The sequence below is a fragment of the Varroa destructor genome, unplaced genomic scaffold (assembly GCF_002443255.2).
Source record: "Varroa destructor unplaced genomic scaffold, Vdes_3.0 BEIS01000001.1, whole genome shotgun sequence".
NCBI lineage: Eukaryota > Metazoa > Arthropoda > Arachnida > Mesostigmata > Varroidae > Varroa > Varroa destructor.
Window position 1 is genome coordinate 16268380 of NW_019211454.1, and position 26648 is coordinate 16295027.

Below are 26648 nucleotides of genomic sequence, written 5' to 3' on the forward strand. Positions count from 1 at the left end.
GCCTTCGATGTGGGTCGACAACGGCACGAGAAGATCGTTCGTTTCATTGATTTGTCCATCTTGACAGAATAGCTTTCATGCTTGTACTATCACATAGGCAAAAGATTATACTATCTAGTTTTAATTGTAATTTCATTACGAAAGTGAAGACTAATGTTCATGTTTCCTTTGCTTGCCACACTTTCATCCGGCAAACACACGTTCGATCACAATTTGATCAGAGCTAATGCTGTTTTTACCAACTGGCAGAGTTTCTAGATGATGGGAACATCTTCTACATCGTCGATGTTTCCAGCGGTATAGCCATGGCCTGGCTGTGCAGTAGCACAAAACGCTATCTAGCTCATGCAGACCGCCTACTCAAATGATTCGCGCGCTTCGAAAGCTACCGATTTTGATGACTCGTCCTTTTTTGCTAGGCTGCGCATGTCCTCGTTGTTCTCGCTATGTAGCGTATTCAAGTTTTTCTGAACTTGGTTTTCACATTGAGGTCTAGATCGAACGCGCATCGCACTTCTGGGGCGGAGCAGAAGCAGTCACCGATGCTAAGTAGGTCATACAGGATCTCATTCGGATAAACTGACAAATTCATAGATTCTCTACTAGATAATTCTAACAAATGGGGCCGTCCATTTTCTAATGGGCCGACTCGTTCCACTCGCCCTTTGTTCGTGCTCAAGGCGATGACGTCGGTTGGATACCACCGGCGGCGAACGATCAAAAAAGCGTACTCGTGTGTCCTGCTTAATTTTTTCAATATATATCCGGTTTGTTTTATAAAGCAAATATTTCTCAGGCAGATCGTTTGCGTCTTTCCGGATTTATTTACAAGATATGTTTATACAATAATGCCGTTGTGCAAAAGTTTGGTGATCTATCCAACAGACATGAATGAATTTTTCTAAACTAGAATACTGCGTGTTTGGTTAAATCAGGCTTAGAAACAAAGACCAACTGAATGTTTTTGAACTTAACCAACGATAAGCTGGGATACAATAGCACACACTTATTCTGTCGCAGCAGTGAAGAGAATGCTTGTTGGAAACTGGCGCTTCGTCTCTATGTTACAGATAAATGTCTATGTTTATACAGGGCGATGTTCTCAGACGGAGTTCGCCAGACGTTTGTTAACGACGGACTCATATGTTTATGTCCATGTAATTATGCGCATATGTGTGTGTGATGATTTTTATGATAAACTCGCTTTTTGGAATAACGATGGACTGTTACTGATAATATAAGGAATATAAGGAAGGATATTTACAGAATGTTCATTGCGAGTACATGATCGAAAATAGCTCACTGCTACCAACGATCCAAGCGTTTAGCACTAAATTTGGCAGGGAAACATCTGTAGTGCAAGGTCATAGGTCTCGTCGCTTTTTCTATTGTCGGTTGGGGCAACTGTAGATCGCTCTATTGCAGCTTAGGAAGTTTTGTCCTTGATTCATTCCCAGCCTGGAAGATAGCAGTAAGTTCGAGTTGCATTAGGTGATTACTTGTTCCATAACAGCGTCGTTACTGTCTTGTTTGTAAAGTAACTGTAACCAATACAATAGAATACGTGTTAGTTTGTTAGTGGTAAATAATCTGTCATAAATATTGCTGACGACCTAAACAGCGTACCTTTAGAGAACTCCATCAAATCTTACACTATTCAAAACGATATAAATAAAATATATTAAAAAAATGAATGTCCAGAATAGCAGAATGAAGGTTTCCGTATAATAACACATAGGTCTTTTCAAACGTAAGACCTTCCTTTGGCCTGCTACCATAGTCTATTCGCTATGAAGATGGGACGAGACTTCAGCAAGTGGATTGTCTCTGGCCACAACAATGTGGATACTCCGGGCCAAAAAAATTGAGATTATACAGAATCACTCCGTAAAACGAATTATCTATGCTCTTTAAAACTGTTTTTCATCCGACATTTGTCCCTGACCTTTCGTTATGAGGTCGAGAAGGACTAGCCTAATTGAATTCAGAGCGCACCTCATGGCGGACGTCTGCACACCGTTTCCGCGGGTAAGTGTTCGTTGGATCATCAACTCTGATTTAGCCCCGTGGTGCCAACTACGCCTATTTGGTGCAGATATATACCTTGGCTTTGGACGAAATGAGACAAAATTTGAGATACGAAGTCGGAGCAAGAGTAATAAATTGTAAATTTAAATTTTCCGCATTCCTTTCCGCTTTAATGACATACACTTCTTCTTTTCCATCTTGTTTTCGGAAAAGGGGTGCAAGTTTCGAAAAACGTCCTGTAGCCAAATACTCTGGGTACAAATGCTATACGCCGCTATAAAAACAAGTTTATGACGTGGCATGATGGTGCGCGTCGTCCTGAGTTAGGCGCAGCAGAAACGTGCGGGGTATCCAGTCCAAAAATATACATGGAATATGTGCCATGCTTCCCAATGGCAATAATACGAAAATCAACTACAGCTGACAACATGGCGCATCCTTAGACACTACAATGACATGATATGTTGACGATTCAAAACATCTGCCTTTCTCATAAGAAAAAGGAGAGTCTCCTTTTTCCTTTGGCAGAAAATTTGTCCTGATTCGCTTCAGTAGAGTCTGAACTGTTATCCAGCGCTAATTGGTCAACTGGTCGGTCATGGTACCCTGACGACCTAGTACGCTCAATAAATCAAGGATGAGCCACTATTTCAACCAACAATATTTTTACCTATACGAATTTTTGTCTCGGCGATTTTTCTTGAGGTAAAAAGAAACAATCTTCCTCCCTTTTTGTAGATTAAAGAATGCCTGTTGATTTTTTTAGGTCAAACAAATGAGTGATTATTATATGGGCTAAACAGTGATAGTCATTCGCAGCAATCTATAAAAGCTGCTTTTATTTTTCGCATTCCTATACACACACACACACACCCACACACACACACATCAACTTGTGGTTTGTAGAAAAAAAACTTAACAAAAAAAAATCTATATATTGTAGCTAATATTTAAACTTTTATTGCGAGCGAAAGCTTATTATTCTACTGAAAAATTAATCTGATTCTTAAATTTATAGGTACCGCATTATTTGGACTCTGTCCGTATCGAAACCTTATCCTCCGAGTGACATAACACAAGTGCCATTTAGACTCCTGCCGGTTTCTCATACTCCCTACCCTCATCGGAGGCCTGATCTGCAGACGGCAAATTAGTTGCAGACGTTGGCCCTAACACGCTCACTCCTGCTACGGCCGGCTGGTAAAATCCAACAGAACGTAGTGTCCACCATGCGACCCTATCTCTGTCGGCATCGAATGACTTCAGGCTGACATTGGCTATGTAGGATGTGGCCGAAAAGCCCAGTAGCAATTCCTATCTCACGACACCGCTTGTTAGAGCATATTGTCCGCCGTTAAGTTTGTTGATCGTTAGTTCTGCACTCCAATTGCCCGAACATAACTTTCACGAGTAAGTTGCCACGGCGATGCTTAATTAGGATGTCTGTGAATATTTCGAACAAGTGGTGGAGAAATAGTACAGGAATTCAATCGAAGGCGCAGTGATTTTTTTCTATCTAGTTTAAGTATCGAAGGATAGATATAGTGATTTTGTTTTCTAGTGCACTCAATGATAATGATCATGTTTTGCTGTAAAATCGATTAATGATAAAAAGGCTCAAAGGCGTTGCAGAAGATAAGAATTGTGATAAAAACCAGCGTCGAGTTCCCAACTAACACTAACAGTTTCGCAACAGACTGGGCGAAAATAGACGAAAACTAGGAAGGGGCAGGAAGGGGCATAATTATTTACGCTGAAGTAATGCCAAGTCAGCGTATTACATACAATTCGTTTTGAACGATCTTTTGGCGAGAAGAAGAACCTTTATATTCGAAAAAAGGGCCGCATATAACGGTACGCGGGTTTATGGGTTGATGTTGGGACCGAAGCGCGATCGCTGTGTGGGGTAGGCCAACTCAAAAAATTGCAAAACAACGAAGCATCTTTTTCTTACCACCTTTTTACGACCAATGGGAAACTGTTTGTTATGAACGCTTACCCGAGTGGTTCTACTGATACTGAATTGCATTACGTGCATAGATGTAGGTTTTATTCATTTTTGCTAGCTAACCCTCAACGGCTTGCAAACTAGAGGGCATCGTCACAAAGTTTTGATAAGGTCACACGATGCTGTCTGCTAAAATGGATCTGAGCTCCGGAATAACAAGTTGGAAGTTCACTACGATAATACTTTTTGTCTTGCATTTTCTAGAAAAAAAAAAAATCCATGCCTGTATTAGCTCAACTATCGCGTTTACCTCACCTAGCCGTTTCTGATCTTTCCACTTTTCGAAACTCGAAAATTTCTTAAAAGGAATCATGCTTAAAGGCTACCGAGGGAGCCCAAGAGAAAAACGAAAGCAAGACGGTCAATAACGAAGTCCAAACACTGCTCTAGCATTAGACCCAGCATGGAATATCTCAAAGCGGCTTTGGCACGATTGAAGCCCATACAGCTGGTACAAGGTTTTATTTTCGACTTCTTCGACACAATAGAATATCGATGACATATAGTATCCATCTATAATGTACTATAGCAAACCGTACCGCATTATATCGATTTTTGCAGATATAATGCATTACTTTGAAAAATTATGGCGATATTGGCTTTGAGCTGATGCAGTCGTCGGCCATCGGTTACAACCTCTGAGGGGGAACGCAGCCAATTTCGAATTCTGTGTGACTGCTTGAACTCGTCCATACGCGCTGTACGTAGTATAATTAATTTTCGATACAAGCTGAAATGCTTTAGCTTTGGCAGATTTTATCTAGACTATAGGATCACATTTTGTATATAATAGTTGTCTTCCAATAAAATAGTATCTAACGGACGGCTATAGATACATTTCAAATACACTAGCAAAAAACTGTATATAAAGCAGTAAACCGATTCATCCGAGATAGATACAGGTAACGAGCAAAGGCCAAATCTGTTCAGCGTTAAACTCGAACAACATTTCAATACTTTTATTCTATAAAAAATGTAATTTTTTTCATTTTTAGGCCTTGGGTCTTTTAAACTTCTGGCCTACTTTATCAGTCAAAAATTGTGAATCCGCACCCTTGAAATGGGCCTAAGCAGATCCAATATCGCTTTGCTTCCGGTTACCGTTAGCTGATACGTTTTCGTCAATGGCTTACTTCACTCTTAACGAATCGATGCGACAATCGGAAGGAACGACAAACAATTTCCAGCTAATGTCATTTTGTTATCGTATAGTAACCGATCTCCTTGTTCTGAACTCACTATTTAGGCATGCAGGAACCTGGCCATCACTTAGCATCTATACGTGCAGACGAAAGCCAACGAATAGTTAACTCTTCTGGTTTCATTGCCTAGCGTAGGCCACAATAGCTCCACTGCGGCTTCCCGTAGTAACGTCGATGTCATTCCTGGTGTGGATTCGCCCGTTACTGATATATAGTGTATTTAAACGGTAGACCTTCTCATAGTAATGTAGTTAATATCATTTTAATTGAACTGAAAACTTTGAAAATACGAGTAGTCCAAATGTACAAACATCGTAAGAACGACGACCTTAGTGTCCTGGTAAGGAGCTCGAACAATATGATGTAGTCTGCCAGGGCAAATGAGGTATTATTTGCTCATAGAAACGAATCAAATCGGACCTTGCGGGAACTGTTTGACGACAGCTTCATTCTCCATAGAAAGGGTTTGTTACGTAACTATGTGAGTGACGTTCCCGCATAATGTGCGTGCTTCCGAACTGGTATGTTTATACCACAGAAACGTGCCTGAAGCAGACGATTCTAATCGTAAATAAAACGCTTGATCGCACCCATATATGAATAAATATCGAATCTGGACAGTGGCATCTGCTCTTACCATAGACAGAACTGCCAATCCGTTGAAGGCCAACGTTGAAAAACTTTTGCGGTGTATAGCGGTGTTGTGGCGCGATGCAACATGCGCGATGGAGTTTGACAAGCAGCTTCCAACAACAAATATCATCGATCGCTGCTGATGCTGCCGTTTCTGCTGGAAGCAACCAATGGAACTCGAATCTTCTGGGGGCTAGCTTGAACAGTGGACAGCGTCATGTTACATACACGAGCCATAAAAATAACAAGCACTGCACCTACTCTGGAGCGTTTGAGTTTGTAGGATTGTTGTGCAGGTGTGCATGTAACTACCGTTCTTATATGACATCCAATTTTACGGATTGGCATGAGGTCGGTTTCATGCAGGGCTCAGGAAGCGCGTCTATTCATCCACCTAGCTGTCGAAAGGAGCTATTTGGAACAAAACGTGACCTCTTCATCTTACGTGACTTCGAAGCAGGTGCTAGATCCCTAAGCGGTACGATAACGATGAGCACATACGAACCCCTCACTTTAGAAACGAAATACCAATTTCGAAAAAAGTTACCGATTTCATTTAAAATGAAGTGTTAAAGTCGAAGCTAAGAGCTAGGCTATGAATAAAAAAAATCGTACGTTGCATTTAAGCCCGATCTGGTTTACGATAATTATAATCACTTATTGTTTTTTCAGTAACAAACAAACAGCTATTATTGATTGTCTTTATCCACAAAGTAGCGTACCTCCTCTAATCGCTTCGTATGTATACGTGCGTACTGTTACGTATTAGGGTTATCTTGCACAGTATGTTTCTCTAGTTCCACACTCCTGTTTATACGAAAGCCCATAACGAGTAGCGGTTAGCCTACTTAGGTTCTTGAAATTCTATGAGCGTTCATAACGAACGTGACATAACTTAAATGTTAGCTCAAGTTAACCACTTGTAATCAAAATGTGTACGATGAACACACTTATCATGACCTTGTATAGAGTAAGCTGGCTGAATTTCACACAGGCCTTACACTTCTTTCTAAACACAGATTGTTACGTGTTTATATGTAAATGAAGTTGCATACAGAACAGAACTAGGGGTGGTAGCCACTTCTACTTCGGGTCGTTATACTCGCCTATTCCAAACGAGTGGTAAAGGGAGGAGTTAACGATATTGGTCTGGAAGCATCGTATAATATTGATTTGATACTAAGTTCGTTAGTGCTGTTTCTGCGAAGATGTGGATAGGCCTAATTTGACATTTTATTGGCTACTCGTTTGCTCAGAAATGCTACTTTATTAGAGAAGCTGCCATACCCCACCTCGGTGCATACGCGCTCTTGAACGCTATAAATTAACTCCATAATTATTCTTACCCTAACTGTTATTAGTACTGTAATGTATCTCTAACTAAACACATGTAACTAGCGTATTGGTAACAGCGGCCAATGGCAGGCCAAGTTTTACGTGGTTACCAGCGTTACAAATATGGTCATTATAAAAATCCTTCGTTTGACTGATTCACTATTTAGCAAATTCCCTCTGAAAAATTGAGGCGAAGGCCTGTCACACCCTGTCCTTTGAGGTCATCCTACGCCCGCCTAATGGCCGTGATGGTGAAACAGTAACATTTTTATATAGCATTAACTTAAGCATTTACGACAACGCTGAAATATGTAACAAACCATAAACTATCTTTGGGAGCCAGCACGGAACGATGCTTCAAGCAGTTTCTAATGGCAGGAGTGGACGTACAACTAAAGACGCATCCTATGCCTAAGCGTTTTTTATTCCAAAACGATAGTATTTTAGTAGTATCTTAGTTTTCTGGACGCTCTTAAAAAAATGTTTTTATTTACTTTTATGTTATGTCCCTATGTTAGAAAATACAATGCTTAAAAGTATTATACGAGACTACGTATCGCTGCTGCTGCTGCTGGTGAGAACTTCGACGCATAGATAATGGTATTTCACAGTTTCGCTTAGAAGGACATTGACAACGGTCAGATGAGCCGCTGATATAGGTGACAAGAAGCGAATCTTAATGTAAGTGATAGGCAGAAAGTTGTTTTTAAAAAACGATAGTTTTATGCAGTTTATATAGGAGCCTACGTAGTACGGAAGGTGGGACAGAATTTCCTCAAGAAATAAGATTTCTATTTGTAGTGAATTTTCATCTCAGTGTTTGGGAAAAGTTTAGTACGCGGAAGCATACAGTGAAGGTTGCTGAAGTTACCAAGATAGGTACGGAAGAATATGTATAAGCATTTGGGTCATTAAGAATTGTCATCTCAAGGGAGTGCTTTACCGCGCTGGTGAATCATGAGGGTTCTCGGACGTCGAGTGCCTTCTGTCCGTTATAGAATTATGTGAATCAGTTGTAGTGGCCTGGCTGAGGTTCACTTCAGCTATGGAGTTTTCAATTAGGCAAAGAGGCCTAGGTTTTTAGAAAATGCAGCGGAGGTTTTTCCGTAGGCAGGACTACTGCTATCCATACAGTATATAGATGCGTATGGTTAGAGATGCGATGGGCAGACATTAGCCAAATTAATAACAACTATATTGCGAACGTGCTGATGTAGCTAACCGGCTGTGCTACAAAAATGGTATGTATATATATAGCACCATTTCTTAGTAAAATGTATGAAAGGGGATAGTTTATATAATTGTTCACGACCGGTTGCAAGTGGAACTAAAGTACATTTTACTCGTTGCTTTTAAAATTATAAAATGATATTACTCCCGATTATGGCGAGCATAAATGGATGTATTTATCAACAGAGCACTTAAACAATCCAATGATAAATAATAAAAGCGTTTTTATCATACCGTCTGCTTCTATTTGCAAGATTAAGCTGTACGTAACTTTCGGAAAGGAGTGTACGTGCAACCCCCGGCTTAGAAATTCCCTTACGTTTGTTGTACGTATGCAAACAGCTCGTCTTTACTCTGCAGTGCTCAACAAATTCAATGAGGTCATATTATGGGTAATTCAAAATCAATTGTGCACGAGCCATCTCTCTGATGTATCGGCGCTCAGACAAGGCATGAAGAGCGTAGCCTTCGCAGAAGGCACAATAACTGTAATGCTATCAAGGCCTCGTATTGTAATCTTCAAAATGGATTTGGCGGAGCCATTGGGCTTTGATACGCTAAACGCCTTTTCGCTTTCTCTTTCGTCAAGGTTTCGGACCTATTCTGGACAAAAATAAGGTGCCGTTGCGGTAACTTCTTTTTACCAGTTAGAGCAGTGATCATCTGGCTTGAGCTATCTGTGTATTAATAAGGCTTGCTATTTTCTATAAGCTTAGTCCAATTTCACGTTCAATATGCGGTTCCTTCAACATTCACATTATCTCAGATGTACAAAACAGTGACCGTATCGGAAAAAAAAAGTCGCTTGCTAAATCTGGAAACCTTCACGGCCGTTTTTCAGAAAGAATTAATAGTGCAGATAAACTATTTTTCTCTAACGAAATAGAAAATTAAACCTTTTCGCTAGGGATAGACTTACTAGACTTCGGCTATAAACAAGAGATAGATTGTTATTCGAGACGTCCTAGATAAGCATAGGACGAATTCGTTGGAAACCATTTCGATATGTGGCTTTTACCTAAAAGATAGCTTAAAACCCCCCGACGCAATGCTGACAATATGTCGCTCGACTGACCCAAACTCCTACAGCCAGAAAGGGTCAAGCAAACCGATTAGGTTTGCATAGATAAACTCATACAGATTGCGAAGATGGTTTATTACATGCTCGAAAAGTTCCGGGTTTAATTTAGATACTCCGTGTCGTCCCTCAACAACGTGTTAGGGGCTCGATCACTCGTCAGTAATGATTTAGTACGCCAAGTATACGCTTCTTGTTGCCACAGCTGATCTTAGTTATGATGATACTTCAGGTTAGATGAAAGGAATAGCGGCGATGTGGACGAGATCGTAGGCGAAGAGCTATACTTATTTTTTGCCCTGTTTTAAATGAACATGCCACTTTTCTATATATATATATATATATATATGTACACAAACGAGGATCACTGCCTTAAGTCCCGCCTATGACGTCTAGCACACTACTGATGTGATCGAATGAATAAAATAACATGCCCCAGCGCCTTCATCGACGATGTTATCAATTAAATCATTATTTCAAGCATAAACAATTTTAGGACCGAAACCTTCCAAATGTGGAACGCCACAGCTGAACGGGTGACACTACGGCTCATGTGAAGGGGAATGCACCATGCTCAAGCAGTTGAACAGTCATCGGAAAGCATCTCTTAGACGTTGAGCCAACCACAAAGCATTTTTGTTAAGCTTCGACCCAAAGCTTGAGCTGCGTAAACAAAGGTTGCTTCTGCAACAGGAATCTACCTTAACCTAGTATTCGTTTTCGAGCAATTGCCTCTATTACTTTGCACAGCCCGTTGCGAGGTCCGTCGTATTTCATTATCGATCACAGCAAGATTTGGTGCTCCGTCAAATAGAAACTGGCGTTCTAAGCGTGGAACGAATCCAAAATAACAGCAAAGAAACAAAAAAGGAGAGCTTCGATAGCAGCGCGTACCGTACGCATTCCTCATCGAATCAGCCTGTTGAAATATCCCAAGGCAAGAACACCCCTAAACTGCTACCAGGCGCATGTAACCTAACGGATCCGTTCCATTGAGCCGATGCCAATGTCCACTGTTTATATACCCTGCTTTCAGAAGTCAACAGCCTAAAGTTTCTATATGTTAGGGACTCTAGCGTGCGTATGTTGATGCCACTTCGAACAGAATAAAAATGTTATCACTCTGATGAAGGCGACATCGGGGTTTCGGAGGGAATCATCGCGTATTGATGCCTGCATCATTATCTAGATTTTAGCAATGCTTTTAAATGACTCACTGGCATTTGTTTCTATAATAAAATATTGTTTGTTAACGAAAATTTGTTTTCCGCAAAGGAAAAGGCATTCCCTACGTAAATGTGTCACAACAAATCGTACGTTCATATATGAGATTTTTCGATGGGACTGCTTGTTATGTTTTTGTGGATCTGACAATGTTGTTTAAATAACGGCTGCATTTACCCAAGTAAGACGAAACGAATATCAAAGGTGATGTTAACGAGAACGAGACAGATCCTGAGATTACTTCGACGCGGGCCAATCCTATCGTACATAGCATGACTTCAGTCTTCCGGACCTTATACAGGGCACGACCCTAGATTAGGACAAACTTTGGCGGGCTGATTGTCGTAACGGGGATGTGCGTATACACCATTCGTCATATTGAAATAAAGATAATTCTTCGACAACAAATCAACAGACCTGTCATGAGAAACAGCTTCTCGATTTAAAATTTCCTTTTTCGTCCAGAATTGACCGTCTATGCTGCTGTCATTCTTTGTATAATCGTGCGCTCTCAATGCTAATAAGCATTGGTAACACGATCAGAAAATTGTTAAGATATTGATTTCATTGAGATACGGCCTTAGAAGCAAAGCGCGATACCCCTGTATAGAGTCCATGGCGCTCCATAAATGGTTCGGATAATTTACTTCGGATGCGCTATTAAATTAAAAAAAAAACTCGCCAGTTCCCGATTGCAGAATCCTGCAGGCTGTTAGTAGAAGTAAGTCTTTCTCCGAATCGTAGCAAAGTATATGAAAAAATCAGCCGATTGACCCACGAAATTGCATGTTTAAATGTGTTTGTTTTTTGCTGTATTTCCGAGCAGTCATAGGTCATCTGTTTACTTTAATTGCTTCAGTTTCTGAATAAACTGTGGTGGTTTAGGAAGCAATAAAACGAGTTTTTAGTTGTGACAGGGAGGCCTAAGACGCGCTCACAATTGGCCCGCGTAGTCTTATTGGACTGGCGTAGTCGATTCACCGTGAAGTAATTTTGTACCAACAGGAAACCATACAAAACAGAGAGCGCAAGCGTTTTCAAGCACGACGGCCAGTCGTGCTTTTCGCGTCCTTTGGGTAATCTGCTTTCCGAATCGTCAACTTTATTCTTAGGTAAATAAAGGAACTCACGGATTTGATTACCCTGTAGCTGAGCCACAGTAAGTCCGTCGATGTTAGCGGACTCTCGCAGCAGAATGTCATTATTTTCGTTTTTCAGATGGTTGTCGTGAACTTACGTTTCTCAATGTCTCTGGATGCCCACCGGGGCTAGTTGGGCATGGTATTATTCCTGGTAAATGAAAAGAGGTATTTAACGTACAGTTAAAAGATTAACCATAGTGCATCCCTTCTTAGTCACCAGTCAGCAGATCGGTGATCATTAGTGAAAACAAGGACGGACCTAGATCTTCCGTCTTGCGTCAGCCCTGTGGCCTGTCCAACTAAGCAGCAATTTCGTCGTAGTAGAAGTCCGCGTTCACCTGTAAAATCTCTCTGGGCAGCGTCACGATAATTTGGGTTCCAGCCCGGGCTAATCTGAGAAGCGCGCCATTCCGGAGGTCGTGTGAGATCTAAATCGGCAGTCAACAAACGTTGCATACAGGTATCACTAAGGGTGTGTTGAATGTTCTCTAGAGGAACCGCATAAGCTGGTTAAAAGCCAGGTTGTTTTTGTTTAATAATACGAGGTAGAGATATTGCTAGAACTGGTTTGTGAACAGTTGAGATAATAAATTGTTTCTGATGATAGAACAGTCCCAATATTTTTTAGGACCTCTCTACCGCATATTTTTTAGAAATAGATGGACATTACTAATACTAATTAATAAAAATCGTAGGTTGAATTTAGGAATCCAAATGATAATAATAGTAACAACCTTAGTTGGAAAACTAGTGGTTGTACTAGGCAGGTTCAGATCTTCACTACCTTATGGCTTAACCTAAGCATAAAAGGCCGACCCGCAATTTTATGTCAAACATAGGACGGTCCCATAGCAACAACCTTTAGCTGAAAGTTATCAAATCTTTAAAATTAGCGACTATGGTCACACAATAAGTCACTTCTCGACGCGAACTTGCTTCATAGTATCGGACTTGTTGTTATCGTTCTGAAGCAATCGTTCAAGATCAGACGGAGCTCAATATCAGTGAGACGAAATGAAGCGTGTGGCTGGATTGTAACCGGGTTTCGCTCGCATTAGCAGCCTAATAGACTAACGCTAAAGCGTGTTACAACGTTAGCTTCTATCGTATGTGCATCATTTCACAACGAACGCTACAAAGGGCATTATGAAGATATGATTCTGTTACCTCATACCTTTTGTTGCCAACGGCAAGTAACATTCTGCGACGCAGCAAGCCTCCACTACGTTACTGATGGGCATATATAATAATAGAGTAAATGTTTCTGGATATTAGAAGACAAAACCATACGGGTTTGTGTCAGCGTCGCGGAAGCGGATCGCACGTAATCGAATTACGTAGACGTTCAGCTTACCTTAGCTATTATTCCTACTTGAATTATTATGATAGGAAATTGTTTTTGTAATAGTCAGGCGCCTGTTTTAGGCTCCTAGGCTAGAGAAATCTCGACTCAGATGCAATATGCTCTACATCAATATTACGCTTCAATATATACCAAATCCTGTGTACAGGCTAGTCTCACCGTGATCGTCCTCACGATCATATCAACGACAAGTAGCTTGCTTCTGGGGGCATTTGTATGTCAAGTGTCCACATTAAAGTCATCGAAGACTAGGAAACAAATGGCTACATTAAGGCAATAATTATATTTAGGACGTAATGCTAGCATTCCCCGTCGGTTCTATCTTTCGTTTAAGCTAGGTGTATATTCCGGAAGTTAGTTTTGCATATGACTCATTTTTGATAACATTACTTTCTTTGCGCCGCGGTGCTATTCCTATCGATACATCGATCTTGAAGCTGAGGTCTATTACCTGGCGCTTTCAATAGCCGTAAAACATATGTTGTTGCACAGATATTGGAAGCGACGGAAATGTCATTTCGATAAACGACATCGCTGCTCGCCTGCGCTGCTGTGGACAGATGTCGTCGTATGTCATCGTCCGTACGCCAGACGTCACACGGAAAGCTCCCTTTTGCCTCCGGTGCGACGGACTGTCGAATTTATGTGACAGATAGACGTTTAGTCCGTTTTCTATTTGTCTCAGTTTCGAATTGTGCGTACATTTTACATTAAATCTACACATTCGTTTCGGACAAATGAAGGGAGCTCGAACTGCAAAGGCCTTCTTCCATCGTATGAGACTGAGGTCAAGTCACGATCGATTCTACCGCCCCCCAATCCGTTGTACGTGATTGCTTGATAAGCCAAAATCACGATACGAATATAGGATCCGCAAACGAGCTATTCCCCGAACATTTTCCCACTGCGACCGAAGGCAAAATCCATAGCGGGTATGTGCGACAAGGTCAACACGCGTCAAGAAGATAGCCAAAAAAGCTATGAGAAAGAGGCTATGTAACGATAAAAATTTGAGCAAGATGGAGAACGTTTGATATCACACTGAGCAGATTTCATTCAATTGCTGGCACATCTCGTCAGCAGAGGCTTACTCATGCACATACCATACGCACACATATATAACGTGCATTACGATCTGTATCAGTGTCTTCGGGCGTTCAGGTGGACAACTCGCAAAGAAATCCAGGGGCCGTTTCGCCTGCTAAAAGCAAGTTGTGTTCAAGTAGCCATAGGTGACGAGAGAGCGGTTCACGGTGAAGTCGTTATGAGTCTGAGTAAATCAGTGAGCCTACATCGTGTCGGAATAATGAGGAACGAATATATTTGCTAGAAAGGATAGCTTTTGCACAAAGCAACGATTTCATGTAATAGAAACTTTTGCAAGCGAAGCACTCGTGAATTACATAATTGGTGTCGTATCCCAGACAGATTACGTTCAGTCGGCTCGAAATGTTGCCTTTTTTCGAGGATTTTCATATCTAACGGAACCGAGGTATGTAAAAAAGACAAACGAAAGTTTCCTAATTGAAGGCCTATATTTAATCAGGCATATTAAACAAATACACATATTATTTATTGAAAGCGGCTATGCAATAGCGTCATCATTGATGACCTTCACTAAGTAGACTTAGTTGACTAATGGAGCCTTCTACGTTATTGCGATCAGCATATGTGAGCGACAAAAGTCAGAGAAAGAAGATCATTCGATCGAAGAAACGTTTCGCCTGTAGTCGTTTAGGTAACTTCAGTACTCATCGAGGAGCACTGAGGACTGTGAGAAACTAGTTGAAGTCGTCTATTGAGGCTGGCGCTATCATTGTTACATACGACATAAAATATTGGTCAACATATCAGCTTTACATGTATATCCATGGCACGCTCCCCGAAATGCACATTCTATTCGAGCTCTATTGAATCAGCTGATAAATGAGGAGAGGGCAGTATGTTGCAGAGTCACCGCCATTAGAGTGGTATCATAAATTCATCGAGCCAAATACACGATCGATACATGGTTTAGTGGTAGACATGGTGTTTGGATATTTAGATACATGTAGGGCATGTTTGCCTTTCTATTTTACATTGTGCTCTGCGTTTTTGCCCTTGGGGTCAAAACATTACATTGCTCTTAATGTTAATCAAGTTCTTCGTCGTGACGCTTCCATTAAAACTGGTGCTTTTCGCTGCTTTGTAATTGCTAGTTTCAACAAAGTCATTATCTGATTAGGCAAGGTCTACGTACAAGTCATCTGTTTCGTTTTGACGCTGTCTCCTAAAACGTACGACAATATCAACTTATCCTGTGAAAAACGTACGGTATAAACGCTTACCATCTGCAACGAGGTGCGCTCAAATTTAACGTTATATGAACCGAACGAAAATCGCAATCATGAAAAAAGGAAGGAATTAATTAGCGGAGCGTTAATTAGAAAGGTCTCTCAACTTCGCCATATTCAACTGATATCCGTGAGGCTTATAGGCGGGCAAATGAAAAATTCTAAATAGCTCCGGAGTAGTGCGTGAAAGTGCGCTCAGGGCAATAGAGCAAACAGAATGCGGATAAATTAGCATTTGCCGTCAGACAAACAGCTCAGTTGCAATTATCGTGGAGTACAGGGGCATTTGAAGTACATAAGGCATGCGCCTCTGCTCAAGGAAGTCACCGTGCACGGAGTCGCTGAAAACAACCTTGCAATGAATCCCTTGATTAATGCGCAAATAATAGCAAATCGCACCGCAAATAACCACAAACGACCTTGTGAAGATTACACTGGGTATATTGAAAATAGGTACTCTCCACTGGTAGGATAGAGAAGCATGTTTCAAACAGGAATCATGAGCTCTAATACAGAATGAAAACGAAGGATATAAAAGGCATACAAGGTTTTGAAAAGGCCATACTGTCAAGGATTCTCCAAGAGCTGACGCAAACTATAAATATGAGACTATGGAAGTCTACCACTTAATTGTTGCAAATATTGCGTTTAACCTAAATTGAAGCATGCCTGCACTCGCAGGTTACTCCCCCGTGCAAGTATGATTATGTTACGATATACGGAAACTATATGACCCTCTGTAAGGCTGAAGCAGAAGGTGGTCAAAGTGTAGAGTTAGATTGTACACTTTGTGTACTTTATACTATTTCTTATAGAGTTCGTGTTTAACTGTGGGATATCGCTAATATACGGACGTCATCTCTGTCCAGAAGGTGTATTTTCTATTTTCTAACGGGATTACGTCAGTGGAAAAGGCGAAAAGAAAACTAGCTAACACGCTGCTGCCAATCCCTCGGGGATATGGCTTTTCATAACATTAGGAGAGGATTCCCAGCTCAATTTTCTCCAGAAATTTCTGTAGATTTTATTTTTTCCCTACGTATTCCTTTGTATTCCGAGGGCGTTTGCAGATTTACTTACTTCGCGTCCGGACAGCTAGAACATAGAACACCCGTTTTTTTGAGGATTCCTTTAACTTGCCATAGCTCGTCTCGGTGTGCCTGGCAAATGTGGGACACGAGATAGAGAGTCTATCCTGGTACTGTTTCTTTTATGGTCGTTCAACGATGCTGTACTGACCGTAGGCTGATGTGCAATACGAATTTAGGCAAGGAGGACGTACTCGGACAATTGCCAGTCAAAGGTTCGCGTTCTTATGTAACGATGGCGCGAGGAGACTCATGTATTTTGTTTCACCGGTCTTTTTACCAAAACTTTTCAGCTTTTTTATAACCTATTGGGATTTACATTTTTCCTATAGTTCTTTAATACTCTACTAGTGGAATTGCTTCGCTAATTAACGAACAGTCTTGTTTGTTTGGTCTAATTAGCTTCGTAGGTAGTGCACCTTATTCGGGTCTTGAAGGCGTATAGTCGTCAGGCCTAGACTCGAATAATTCAAGTTCTCAATGGATCTCGTTGTGGTATTAGAAGTATTCAGGGTAGAGTTACCGATATTTTTATGGGCCATCAGGTTCTAGTTCGGTGCAACATGCTTGCCATCTGCCTCCCCTTTGCATACACAGTGCATGGAATAATGTCAGAAAAGCATGCGTTCGTAAAAAAAGATATAGCTCAAATACTAGTTTTTTTTTTTGCTAAGTGTGGTCCTTTGATTTCGTACCGTAGTAAGCCTTACATCGACCTGAGTGTTTCACTATAAAAAAAAAAGAAAAAAAAATTGTGGAATAGGGTTCCTCGTTGGATTCGAACGATCGAAAAAGTTTCAAGCTGTGCAATATGTCCGTTAACGGTAGTAGCCTGCAACGTACGTCATAGTCTTGTTCGATTCCTTTGTTTATTACAGATAGTATGTAGATTTAAGAAAAAAAAAACAAAGCATTACTACATTATTCTTCATTTTTCTTAGCAAAATAACGCCCGGCCCTGTTGCTATGTAGATAACGTAATATTCGAAATTGACTTGCATTCCGCTTTCAATAGAGGAATATATAAATAAATATAGAAAGCTTAAACTACGCTTCGTCGTGTGGTTGAGACTTGGGTCTCAGACGCCTTTTCTAAGCTGACGAATCGAACTGTCCTCATGTATGGCTGGCGTCCATTGTAATCTGTAGAATATATTTATCTCTATTTATTCCCTATTGTTCCGCAGACTCGCCCAAACTTAGTTCTGGGCTGCGTCATTTTAATCAAGCCAATAATTAGTGCTTTTTCCCAACACGATTATTATGTAGCATAATGCTTCACCGAGCTGATCCTCTTCAGCGATCGTTTTACGAGCATGTCCTTAGGATCAGCCTTCAGTACTGGTAACAAATAAATAAAGATGTTTAGAGAAAAGACCTGTTCTTGGATGTCAACTTAATTAGTTTGTTCATTTTTTTTTATACTTGTATATATCTTTTTTTATTTATGAACATATACATATATAGATGTGTGACATAATAATAATATTGTTATATATATATATATATATATATATATATATATATATATAATTAATATAATATAATAATAAATGGGCTATTGTATATACATATAGTAGCCCGTTTATTCAACGAACAAGTCGCTCGTATATCGAAACGGTAATAACTGATTAGTAGTAAATGGAGTCTGTAATTAAAGAAATGTAGCGTACACAACGTTTGTCGCAATATGAGTATATATATATATATATATACTCATATTATATATCAGTATATATATATATATATATACTGATATTGAGGGTGATGGATACTGAATATAATATATTATACGTGAAAAAGAAAGTAAAGTAAGGAATAGAACCTGTCAAACATGATCGCCATTTGGCCACACAGCAACAATGTAAAAATTTAAAATAGTAGCGCGAAAGATCGCAATAGATGTGATATTGGCGATTATAGATACAAAAAAACAAATTAAACCCACAATTCTGGGATTGTGAGTTAATATTGGGTTAATACCGAACCCTCCAGAGACTGTTCCGAGACCTATGTAAATGATTGCAATATGGACCCTTGTAATAGACGAAGGTCATATTGGAGATAGTTCTAGGTTGAATGGAAACGCGATATCAATATTATCGTGTAGATTTATTGCACAGCGCTCAAAGCATTTGTACAGATATATAACCAACGTATATAGAGTGAAACAAATCCATATATCAAGTCCATATATGAACCGGACATATATGGACTTGTAGAAACGTTCATTTCGTCGGTATCTATATGAAGAGATCAATTCCTATCATAATAATAAACACGCAATAACCCATCGAACAATCAATGTGGATTTAAGCGAGATGTATCACATAGTTGGGTAATTCACTCACTCAGTTCGGAGTCTACACAAGTATCATCATTCCTATTATAAATAAGCTAAATATAGGTGATTTTTATCATTTTAACATACTACCCTGAGTTTCAGCTCTGTCGAATGATTCCGGTACGAGCAATCGAGTTGGCCGCTGCTATGAAATATCTCTGTAAAGAGCTGGCCTTCAGTTAAAAGTAACAAGTGTCCATCGCACCTCGTACATCGCTTAGATCCGTAGCACCATTACAGGCACGGAGAAATATTAGTTGGAGCACCCTAACGGGACGTTTGACGCTTGTCGGCTTGTTCCGACACCAGACGTTGCCGTTTAGACTATTTTATTCTTACTGAGGATTAAATGTTATGCTAGAACGTGCGGTAGAGAAAATAGTTTTCGCAAATCAAGTTTTTCCGAGTCTTATCGAAAGCCTTGTTTTTCTTCGGTTATCTTTTTGGATAACTCGAACGCCCTGCACTTCGATAACGTGACAATTATTTTCCGACGGACTTGGCAGTTACTGGGATTATCGCTCGTAGAGGTCGACGAATCGTAAGTTACTATAGCAGCCATGAAAGTTCCGACATGCGATTAACGGTAAATTTGCGCCAGACCGTAATACTACGACTACATGCGTATTTTTAAAACCTTATTTTTATCTTTACTGCTTTCCACCAGGTCGCTCTGTGTCAGTGGCCTGTTCCCTGAAACGGGATAAGTTTCCAAGCACGGCACTAAACCAAGCTCGTAGGAGCCACAAAATACGACTACAATGAGGCTCACAGAGCACGAATCTTATGTCCTTAGGTATCTGCACCTTTACGAGCTAGTCAGACACTGCGAATTTGTACTTTCCGCCATCATCACCAGTACTAGTAGCCGATGACATCTAGCATCGTGTTCACCGCATCCTTCAAGCATCTCGTCTCCTAGCGTTGCCGCTGTCGTTATTACGAAGTTTAAGAGGGTCAATTAGGAATGAAACGACCCAACGTAACTAGGTGCCCAACTTGCGGCGTCTCTGGGACGGTCCAGTTTCGAGCAGCTGGCGGCCACGGTTAGTAAAAGGCGAATACGAACCTTACCGCTTTTACGTAATAACGCTTCTCTGAGAAATAAGACACGACAAAGATAAGATAGACCCGTGCTCTTTTTTGCATTTAAATTTGCATGAATATCTCCACGGTAGTTATTACCGAACAGCAAAACGTAGATAGTTGGGCAGTGACGTCTTGTTTGGATGCAGTCAGACGTTCAGTGCGGCTGGCAGACCTGTCTTATTCGCATAAAAACCTCCACGTAAGGATTCGGTATTGGACAAAGTCATTTCATGTTAGCATAGCATTAAGCTTGAGGCCCATAATGTCATTATAGTGGTAAGTTCATACAATGATAAAATTTAGTTTCTATACACGACGCAAAACGCCAGTAAGGCTTTGATCTAGGTTGCGCGTTATTTTTTGAAAGGAAGCGTCATAGCGTTATAGTTTTACGTTGCGTATGAAATGGCGGACAGGTGATAAATGAATACAAGGATGATTTCCTGAAATGGGGGAAGCACGAACAATGCGGAAGCGAGAAAGTAACTTGATGTTTCCTGAAGGCGCCGGCCTGAATGATGCCTAGAACATAAATTTATGCATGAAAAAAACGATCAGCACAGCTTAACGCATCGTTAGAGGCCTGACGAAGAAATAGAGGATGTTTACAAAGGCTCTACCAATGCCAAGCCGGAAGTATACGTGTCGAGGATGCGTTTCTACAAGGCTGACGAGAACATCCACTTCATGGCTTTTACGGCAGTGTCTTAGAGGTCTCCAGAACCGGAAACTACGAGGCACTTCCGGCCGAGGCTCGGTCAAAGGAAGACCTGGATATCAATTGCAATTGGTAGTTCACCGATGCGCTAGTGTACATTTACCAAGTAATGCTAAACAAGATCGATCGCAGGCATGAATGGCACCTGTAAGCAAAAAGCAAAGATGAGTGTCGTTTCATAATTATTCTATTAAAGTTAGCGAAACGCATGCTTAGATAGACATTTGCAGCATCAAGGCTATCACTGGACGATAGAGATACTAAATTAAGGTATTCGTCAAGCTGAAGCTGTTCTACCCAGACAACAGACTTTTTGCTTTGTTCGAATAAATAAAATATGAATTAATGTAATCCAGTCCAAAGTAGTTCTGTCTCAAACAACAATTTTTTTTCCCGCTTTGTATGTGCATACATCCCAGCAAATGACGACAATTTTTGATCTTGTTATGCCCCGTATTTCTAATTGCGTGGTCTTTTTCAATCCAAACACATTTTTAGAAATACTCGCGACTCATCTGTGTTAGGTCTAAAAGAGTACAGCAGCAGCTGCAGCAGGCAAAAGGCAGGACCGGAAATGTTTGTTAGCAAATTGGAAGGAGACCTCTTCAACTCGTTTCTATCGGTCACTGGCTATCTCTTTTCCTTCTTCGCTCCGTTTTAGACGGTAGGCTAAGCAAACCAGGCCATTGTTGATGATTACTGTTTCTGGTGAAGAGATGCAGTGCCCTCGTCATTTCTACAAGAATCGGAGAATATTTTCCGATGAGCCGCGTCTGATGGAGCATAGCTGTTGCTTCCGTCAATATATTTATACTATATTACTTACGATAAACGACTAGGAGCAAAGGATGAGATCGTAGACATTAGAAAATTAAGAAAATTACGGTACTAGTATGTAGCGGACTTTTGTTGAAACAAGGACAACTTGCGTGTGACGATAAGGCGCGCTAAAACATTTGTAAAAAGACCATAAAAAAATCTTCAGCTCTTTTTAGCCTACTTGGAAGCCCTTGTATGATAGTGATCAGTCAAACGAGGCGGCTAGTGGCAAGTGACCTGGAACAAATCGATGCTAAGATATATCCTGCGAAAGCAATATCTTTTTGCATTGGAATCATTTTCAACTGCGTCCTAGTGAATATGCATAAGGAAATTTCGTTAGCGCCTTACCAGCAAATAGATCCCAAAAAAAGTCATCTACGCAATTTCTTACTTCTCGAAAATGCCCTGTATACATACAAAGGCCCATTATACCGAGGATCAAATAGGACGAAAACTGGGTGGGTTGCTCGCTACAACAAGGATGGCGCAGAGACGAGCGAGTAAGAAAATGAAAGAAAAAGCTTTTAAAAACTCTACTGGCAACAAAAGCATTCGAAAATAAGAAGAGGACATGGCGTTAGGGTCGGCTGAAAACCAATTCGACAATATGAGAAAAAGCATATTATAGGCTTTTCGTCAATGGAAAGTGAAAAGTTTTAACGGAACGAAGCGACACGCTTGGCCTAGCGCACAAACAAAAAGCTCAGGGCTATAGAGCACGACAAGGTCTTATGTAATAAAATATGCCCTGAGAATTTCTGGCCTCTAGAGCCGTGGTTGTTGGTGCTGCCACTTCGATTTCAGTTACCTAGCTCTTTCCCTGCTGCAGGCAGGCCACAGCTCAGTCAGAACTCAGCTTCATAGTGATCTGCCATCGATAATGACCCCAAGGCGATTTTTGCTTTTTTTGGGACTCTGTGCGTGATATTTGTAAGGGGCTCCCTTTCGTTCTCTCATCTCTTCTTCTGTAAGAGGAAACAAACTGCTATTAGCGCAGGTCGCATGACCAGGGCGTTTGTCAAAGCTAGCTATCTACGATAATGGACCCCGCGTAGATATACATTCGAACTTTTCCACGGTCAACGCTTTTCCTATATTCTGTTCAATATGTAAGGCTCCTTCTCAGTGCTAACTGCGTAGTATATCCTAGGTAGGTATTGTCAAGGGACAATGAGGAGTTAGCGTAGGGCGCTGAAGTTCTTTTTTCACTTTATTATTTATATATATATATACTATTTATGTTAAATAAGTTAAGGTATATTGAGTATGAATAACTTTTTGTAAAGCCTATAACAGAATAATGATTTAAATTACTAAATCATAAGAGGCGCTAGGTAAAGCTTTTGAGCTTTTGCCTAGCGCCCGAGATCGCGATCGAGTCAGACAGCGTTGGTGGCCTCCAACGGAACGCAATATGCCCAAGGATTCTGCATAATCGCTTCTATTATCAGTCGTCTTTCATTTGTTGATTTGATACATGATAATAGTTCTTGCAGAATAATACAGAATGTATGTAACATTTACCCATCAGACTAGGATCACCACTAGTTACCTCCGTTCGCGCGAACCACCGAAAACGTTTTTTAAGCAAAACCACAAAATATATACGGCTAACCCTTAACAATTGGCGTTAATTGTTGTTTTTTCAAACCATTACGCTATGGCAGCCCGCCTAACATCTACTGCGAATCGAGGGTAACCGTTGCTGCTCGCTTGGAAAATTGGATGCCAATAGCACGGCTACAGCTGTGGTGAAGCGCTATAGCTCAGTAAAAGCAAATAGAAGCAATGGCACTGGATAATTGATTGCTACCTTTAACACTCGAGACCTGGACGCGATACGAGCAATCGGGTGGCACTGTCAAACCTGCGAAATCGTCAAGGGGCGGCAGCGGGAAAGGGCGGTGAGGTATCCACCAACGTGCTTGAATTAGCCCGCTAGAAGCCGCCGGCAGTAGCTGCCGAAAGGACCATTTAGAACACAACGATGCTTCATGCACTTAATATGAGTATTGCCTGTATCCCCTTTAGGCAAAGGTGAGACAGTGTTAGTAATAACTTTGTTACTGCTATCGGGGCTATTTTTGTGTGCCGTATCGTGCGGTATGTTTTTCGCTGCCGTGGTTACTATCGTCTGCTTTAGTTTGCCCAAGCAGTGGTGGCACGGATGCACGGATTAATACACATGCCGAATAAACAAGCACGGAGAAGAAGGCAAGAATGAGTAGACACGCGGTTGTTCTTTTCATTCGATTCATATACTTGTTACTACTCGATGTCATAACTACAGCTTCCGTTGTTCGAACTGTAATGTACTGCGATATATTTAAATAACAAGCAAAACGCTGGGTAAAGCGGAATCGTGAAGGGATCGTGTTGGATCTGAAAAAAAACGCAACAGAAATGTAGAAGATGGAAAAACGATATGAGCTATACAACAGACATATAATGTACTCTGTTGAGAATGTCTGCCGCTATCATAGCAGAAAGAAACTATGCTGTTATGTTCGCCAAGGGCTTCTTTATTATTCCATGATCCAACATTACATACAGATGACATACAGAAGCCGAGTAGGTACGTTTATTCGTAAGAAAAAAAAAAATTAAATAAGTATCTCTGTTTGCTACGAGCAATTTTTATAGTTAGTTACGGCCGATATTCTTAATTATCCAGTATGTGGTGTGTCCTGACAATACGCTATGACGCTGGAATAGTCACGATTTCTTTCAAAGACAGATACTTTCGGCATCACGAGCACGAAACTGTGACGCCCAGCTCAGCTTATCATTTGCAATTGCATGACATATAACATCTTTCAGTAACTGTAACTATGGCCAACATCATTGTAGACCGTACGCTATAGGATAGGTATATTTTGTGTGCCTGTATGACCAATGCACGTCTTGCATTGCCACAACAATGATAAACGTGCTACCATCACTAGTTCAAACTTCAGCATTGGCAAATCGTTACCATATTTTATAGGTCTGCTGGGAAAGCTTCACATAAGTCTAGCTGTTTTACGTCCAATATCGCCGTTAGGTATTCCATCAGACGGTTAGTTCTCAGCACGAAACAACATTAACCACCACATGTCCCTAAGATTAGCAATATAGCAAACACGTTACCCATTAAGCTATCATGGGGACGTCTCGTAGGATCCCCCGACTGAACCTCCTTGAAAGAAAATTCATGGATTATTGATCAACTACCAAGGACGCCGCAATCTTTAAGTTGAGCGAACTACTGTTTTCTTTATCTGCGTATCTAATGCCAGTAGATATACAGACCGAGTTAGTCCTTACTGTATCTCTGTCAAATCTGTTTTGTCTCCTATGTGCCTTAAATCCATTTAGTCCCACTTAACCCCGGCCCATATATTTAGCTCCCGAGAGCTGTTACTTACTAAAACGAAATGTAGAGACTTTTACAGAACGAGATGTGGTTTGAGTAAATTTTAGGAAACGTAACTCTGAAACAGGTGAAACTGTGGCGGGAAGATGCACCAAGCCAATAGCATAGAAAAATGCAAAAATTTAACGGTGGCGGTACTTTTTATAAAAAATCTTTCAAGTTTCATGTACGCTGTTTTATTAGTAATCCACAGGGCGCATTGTAGAGTAAGTAAATAGCCGCAATATTACTCATTTTTATTTTAGACTGACCGATTAATACTTTTTTCTTAAAATAATGCCATCATTACATGCGGGTAAAATCACTAAAAAAAAATTAAGCAAATAGAAATTTATTTTTGTTAAAAAAATTTTCGATCTGTCTATTGTTATCACATAATACTGATACTTCATCGAACTTGATGACAAATTTCACTAGATGTACAGCTCCACCCTCGTGGGTTGTAACAAAGTTAAAAGGCTTGTAAAGAGCGAACTTCAACTTACAAGAGTCTACGAAATGTGTACGAGTTCGAACCGCGTCGGTTGGTCGGTCGTTGTATAATAGCCCTAATTCTCCAGAATTACCTAGCAATGCAAAGGTCTTAATCTTCTTTTTATGAATATAGATACTAAAGCCAACGAAAGGTATCATAAATAGAGCGCAAACCGGTGACTTCATTTTAAGCTTAATAACTGATACGTATATAGCAAAGTTATCCCGTTCCTTTTATCAATCCGAGATGAGTGAATCATCGATTACCCCGAGCTCTACGTGTCGTGACTTGATCTTAACATAAATAAACCTGACACGTTAGAAGGATGACGCTAACACGCGTGAACTATCAGATGTGGAATCTGTGGCAGCTCTGGCCGAGTAATTCGGATTAGAGACCTAGATAGAGAATAATAAACATTCAGTGATTTCGCCGTGGCCTACCTCTAGGATTGGATTGTGTGGGTGTCACTGGGTTTGTGATTAAATAATTGGGTTGGGCGCGGGGAAAATGTTAATTGTGCCCATTAACGAGTCTTGATAATACAACTGTTCGTATTCAAGATTGAATACCGAATTTTTTTCTTTGCATAACCTTTGGAAACATAATGATTAACCTCTTTCTATATAAATAGAATCTAGACAAAATGAATCGGGCGCCATTTTTCTCGTGTTGGCTATCAGAATCCGGAATTGATCGTTTTCGACAGTCTAGCGTGAAATGTTAAATAAATCAACTGATTGGCTGCCAAGGTATTAAGATGAGTACTGACCCACCCTTTCGTCCAGTCGGACAATGCTAAGTAAAGCCGCACAGAACCGTAGTAAATACATCGTTATAAAACCAGATGTCCTTAAAAAAGGTTTACATATTCTTAAAAAAGGCTAAACACTCGGCAGACGATTAGTTCAATTGCTTCCGCAACTGATGCCCGCATACGACGACTATTGACAGAAATAAATTCTATTTAACCATGCTTAATAGTAATAGTAAAAAACAGTAAAAAAAAAAATAGAAAAAATCGTCTGTATGGCTCAACAACACAATAACCATATATATATATATATAGAATCAGCGTATAGAACAAGTTTTGTTAAATCAATAATTTTAGAAACTTGCCA

At 40.5% G+C, this 26648-nt stretch overlaps 1 protein-coding gene and 1 long non-coding RNA gene across 18 annotated transcripts in view; one reads left to right on the forward strand and one right to left on the reverse strand.

Moving 5' to 3' along the window:
* Positions 1 to 26648, reverse strand: part of LOC111243040 (uncharacterized) — a 277350-nt gene that overhangs the window by 134039 nt on the left and 116663 nt on the right. The window contains exon 2 of one of the 4 annotated variants that reach the window (XR_015319300.1): positions 1265 to 1541. The exons of 2 other annotated variants lie outside the window; for them this stretch is intronic. Coding sequence is in view for 1 of the 2 variants with exons in the window: in XM_086977702.1 (XP_086833828.1) it covers positions 1496 to 1541 (46 nt within the window). In the remaining variant the exon portion in view is untranslated. Of the gene's footprint in view, positions 1 to 792; positions 1542 to 26648 lie in introns of those variants that run through there. One more of the 4 variants, XM_086977702.1, reaches the window with a different exon arrangement.
* LOC111242841 (uncharacterized) overlaps positions 1 to 26648 on the forward strand; it is a 163776-nt gene that overhangs the window by 14655 nt on the left and 122473 nt on the right. The window contains exons 5-6 of one of the 14 annotated variants that reach the window (XR_015319302.1): positions 19805 to 20054; positions 20514 to 21138. The exons of 11 other annotated variants lie outside the window; for them this stretch is intronic. This is a non-coding gene — a long non-coding RNA (uncharacterized LOC111242841). Of the gene's footprint in view, positions 1 to 11956; positions 12583 to 19675; positions 20055 to 20513; positions 21139 to 26648 lie in introns of those variants that run through there. 2 more of the 14 variants (XR_015319307.1, XR_002670178.2) reach the window with 2 other exon arrangements.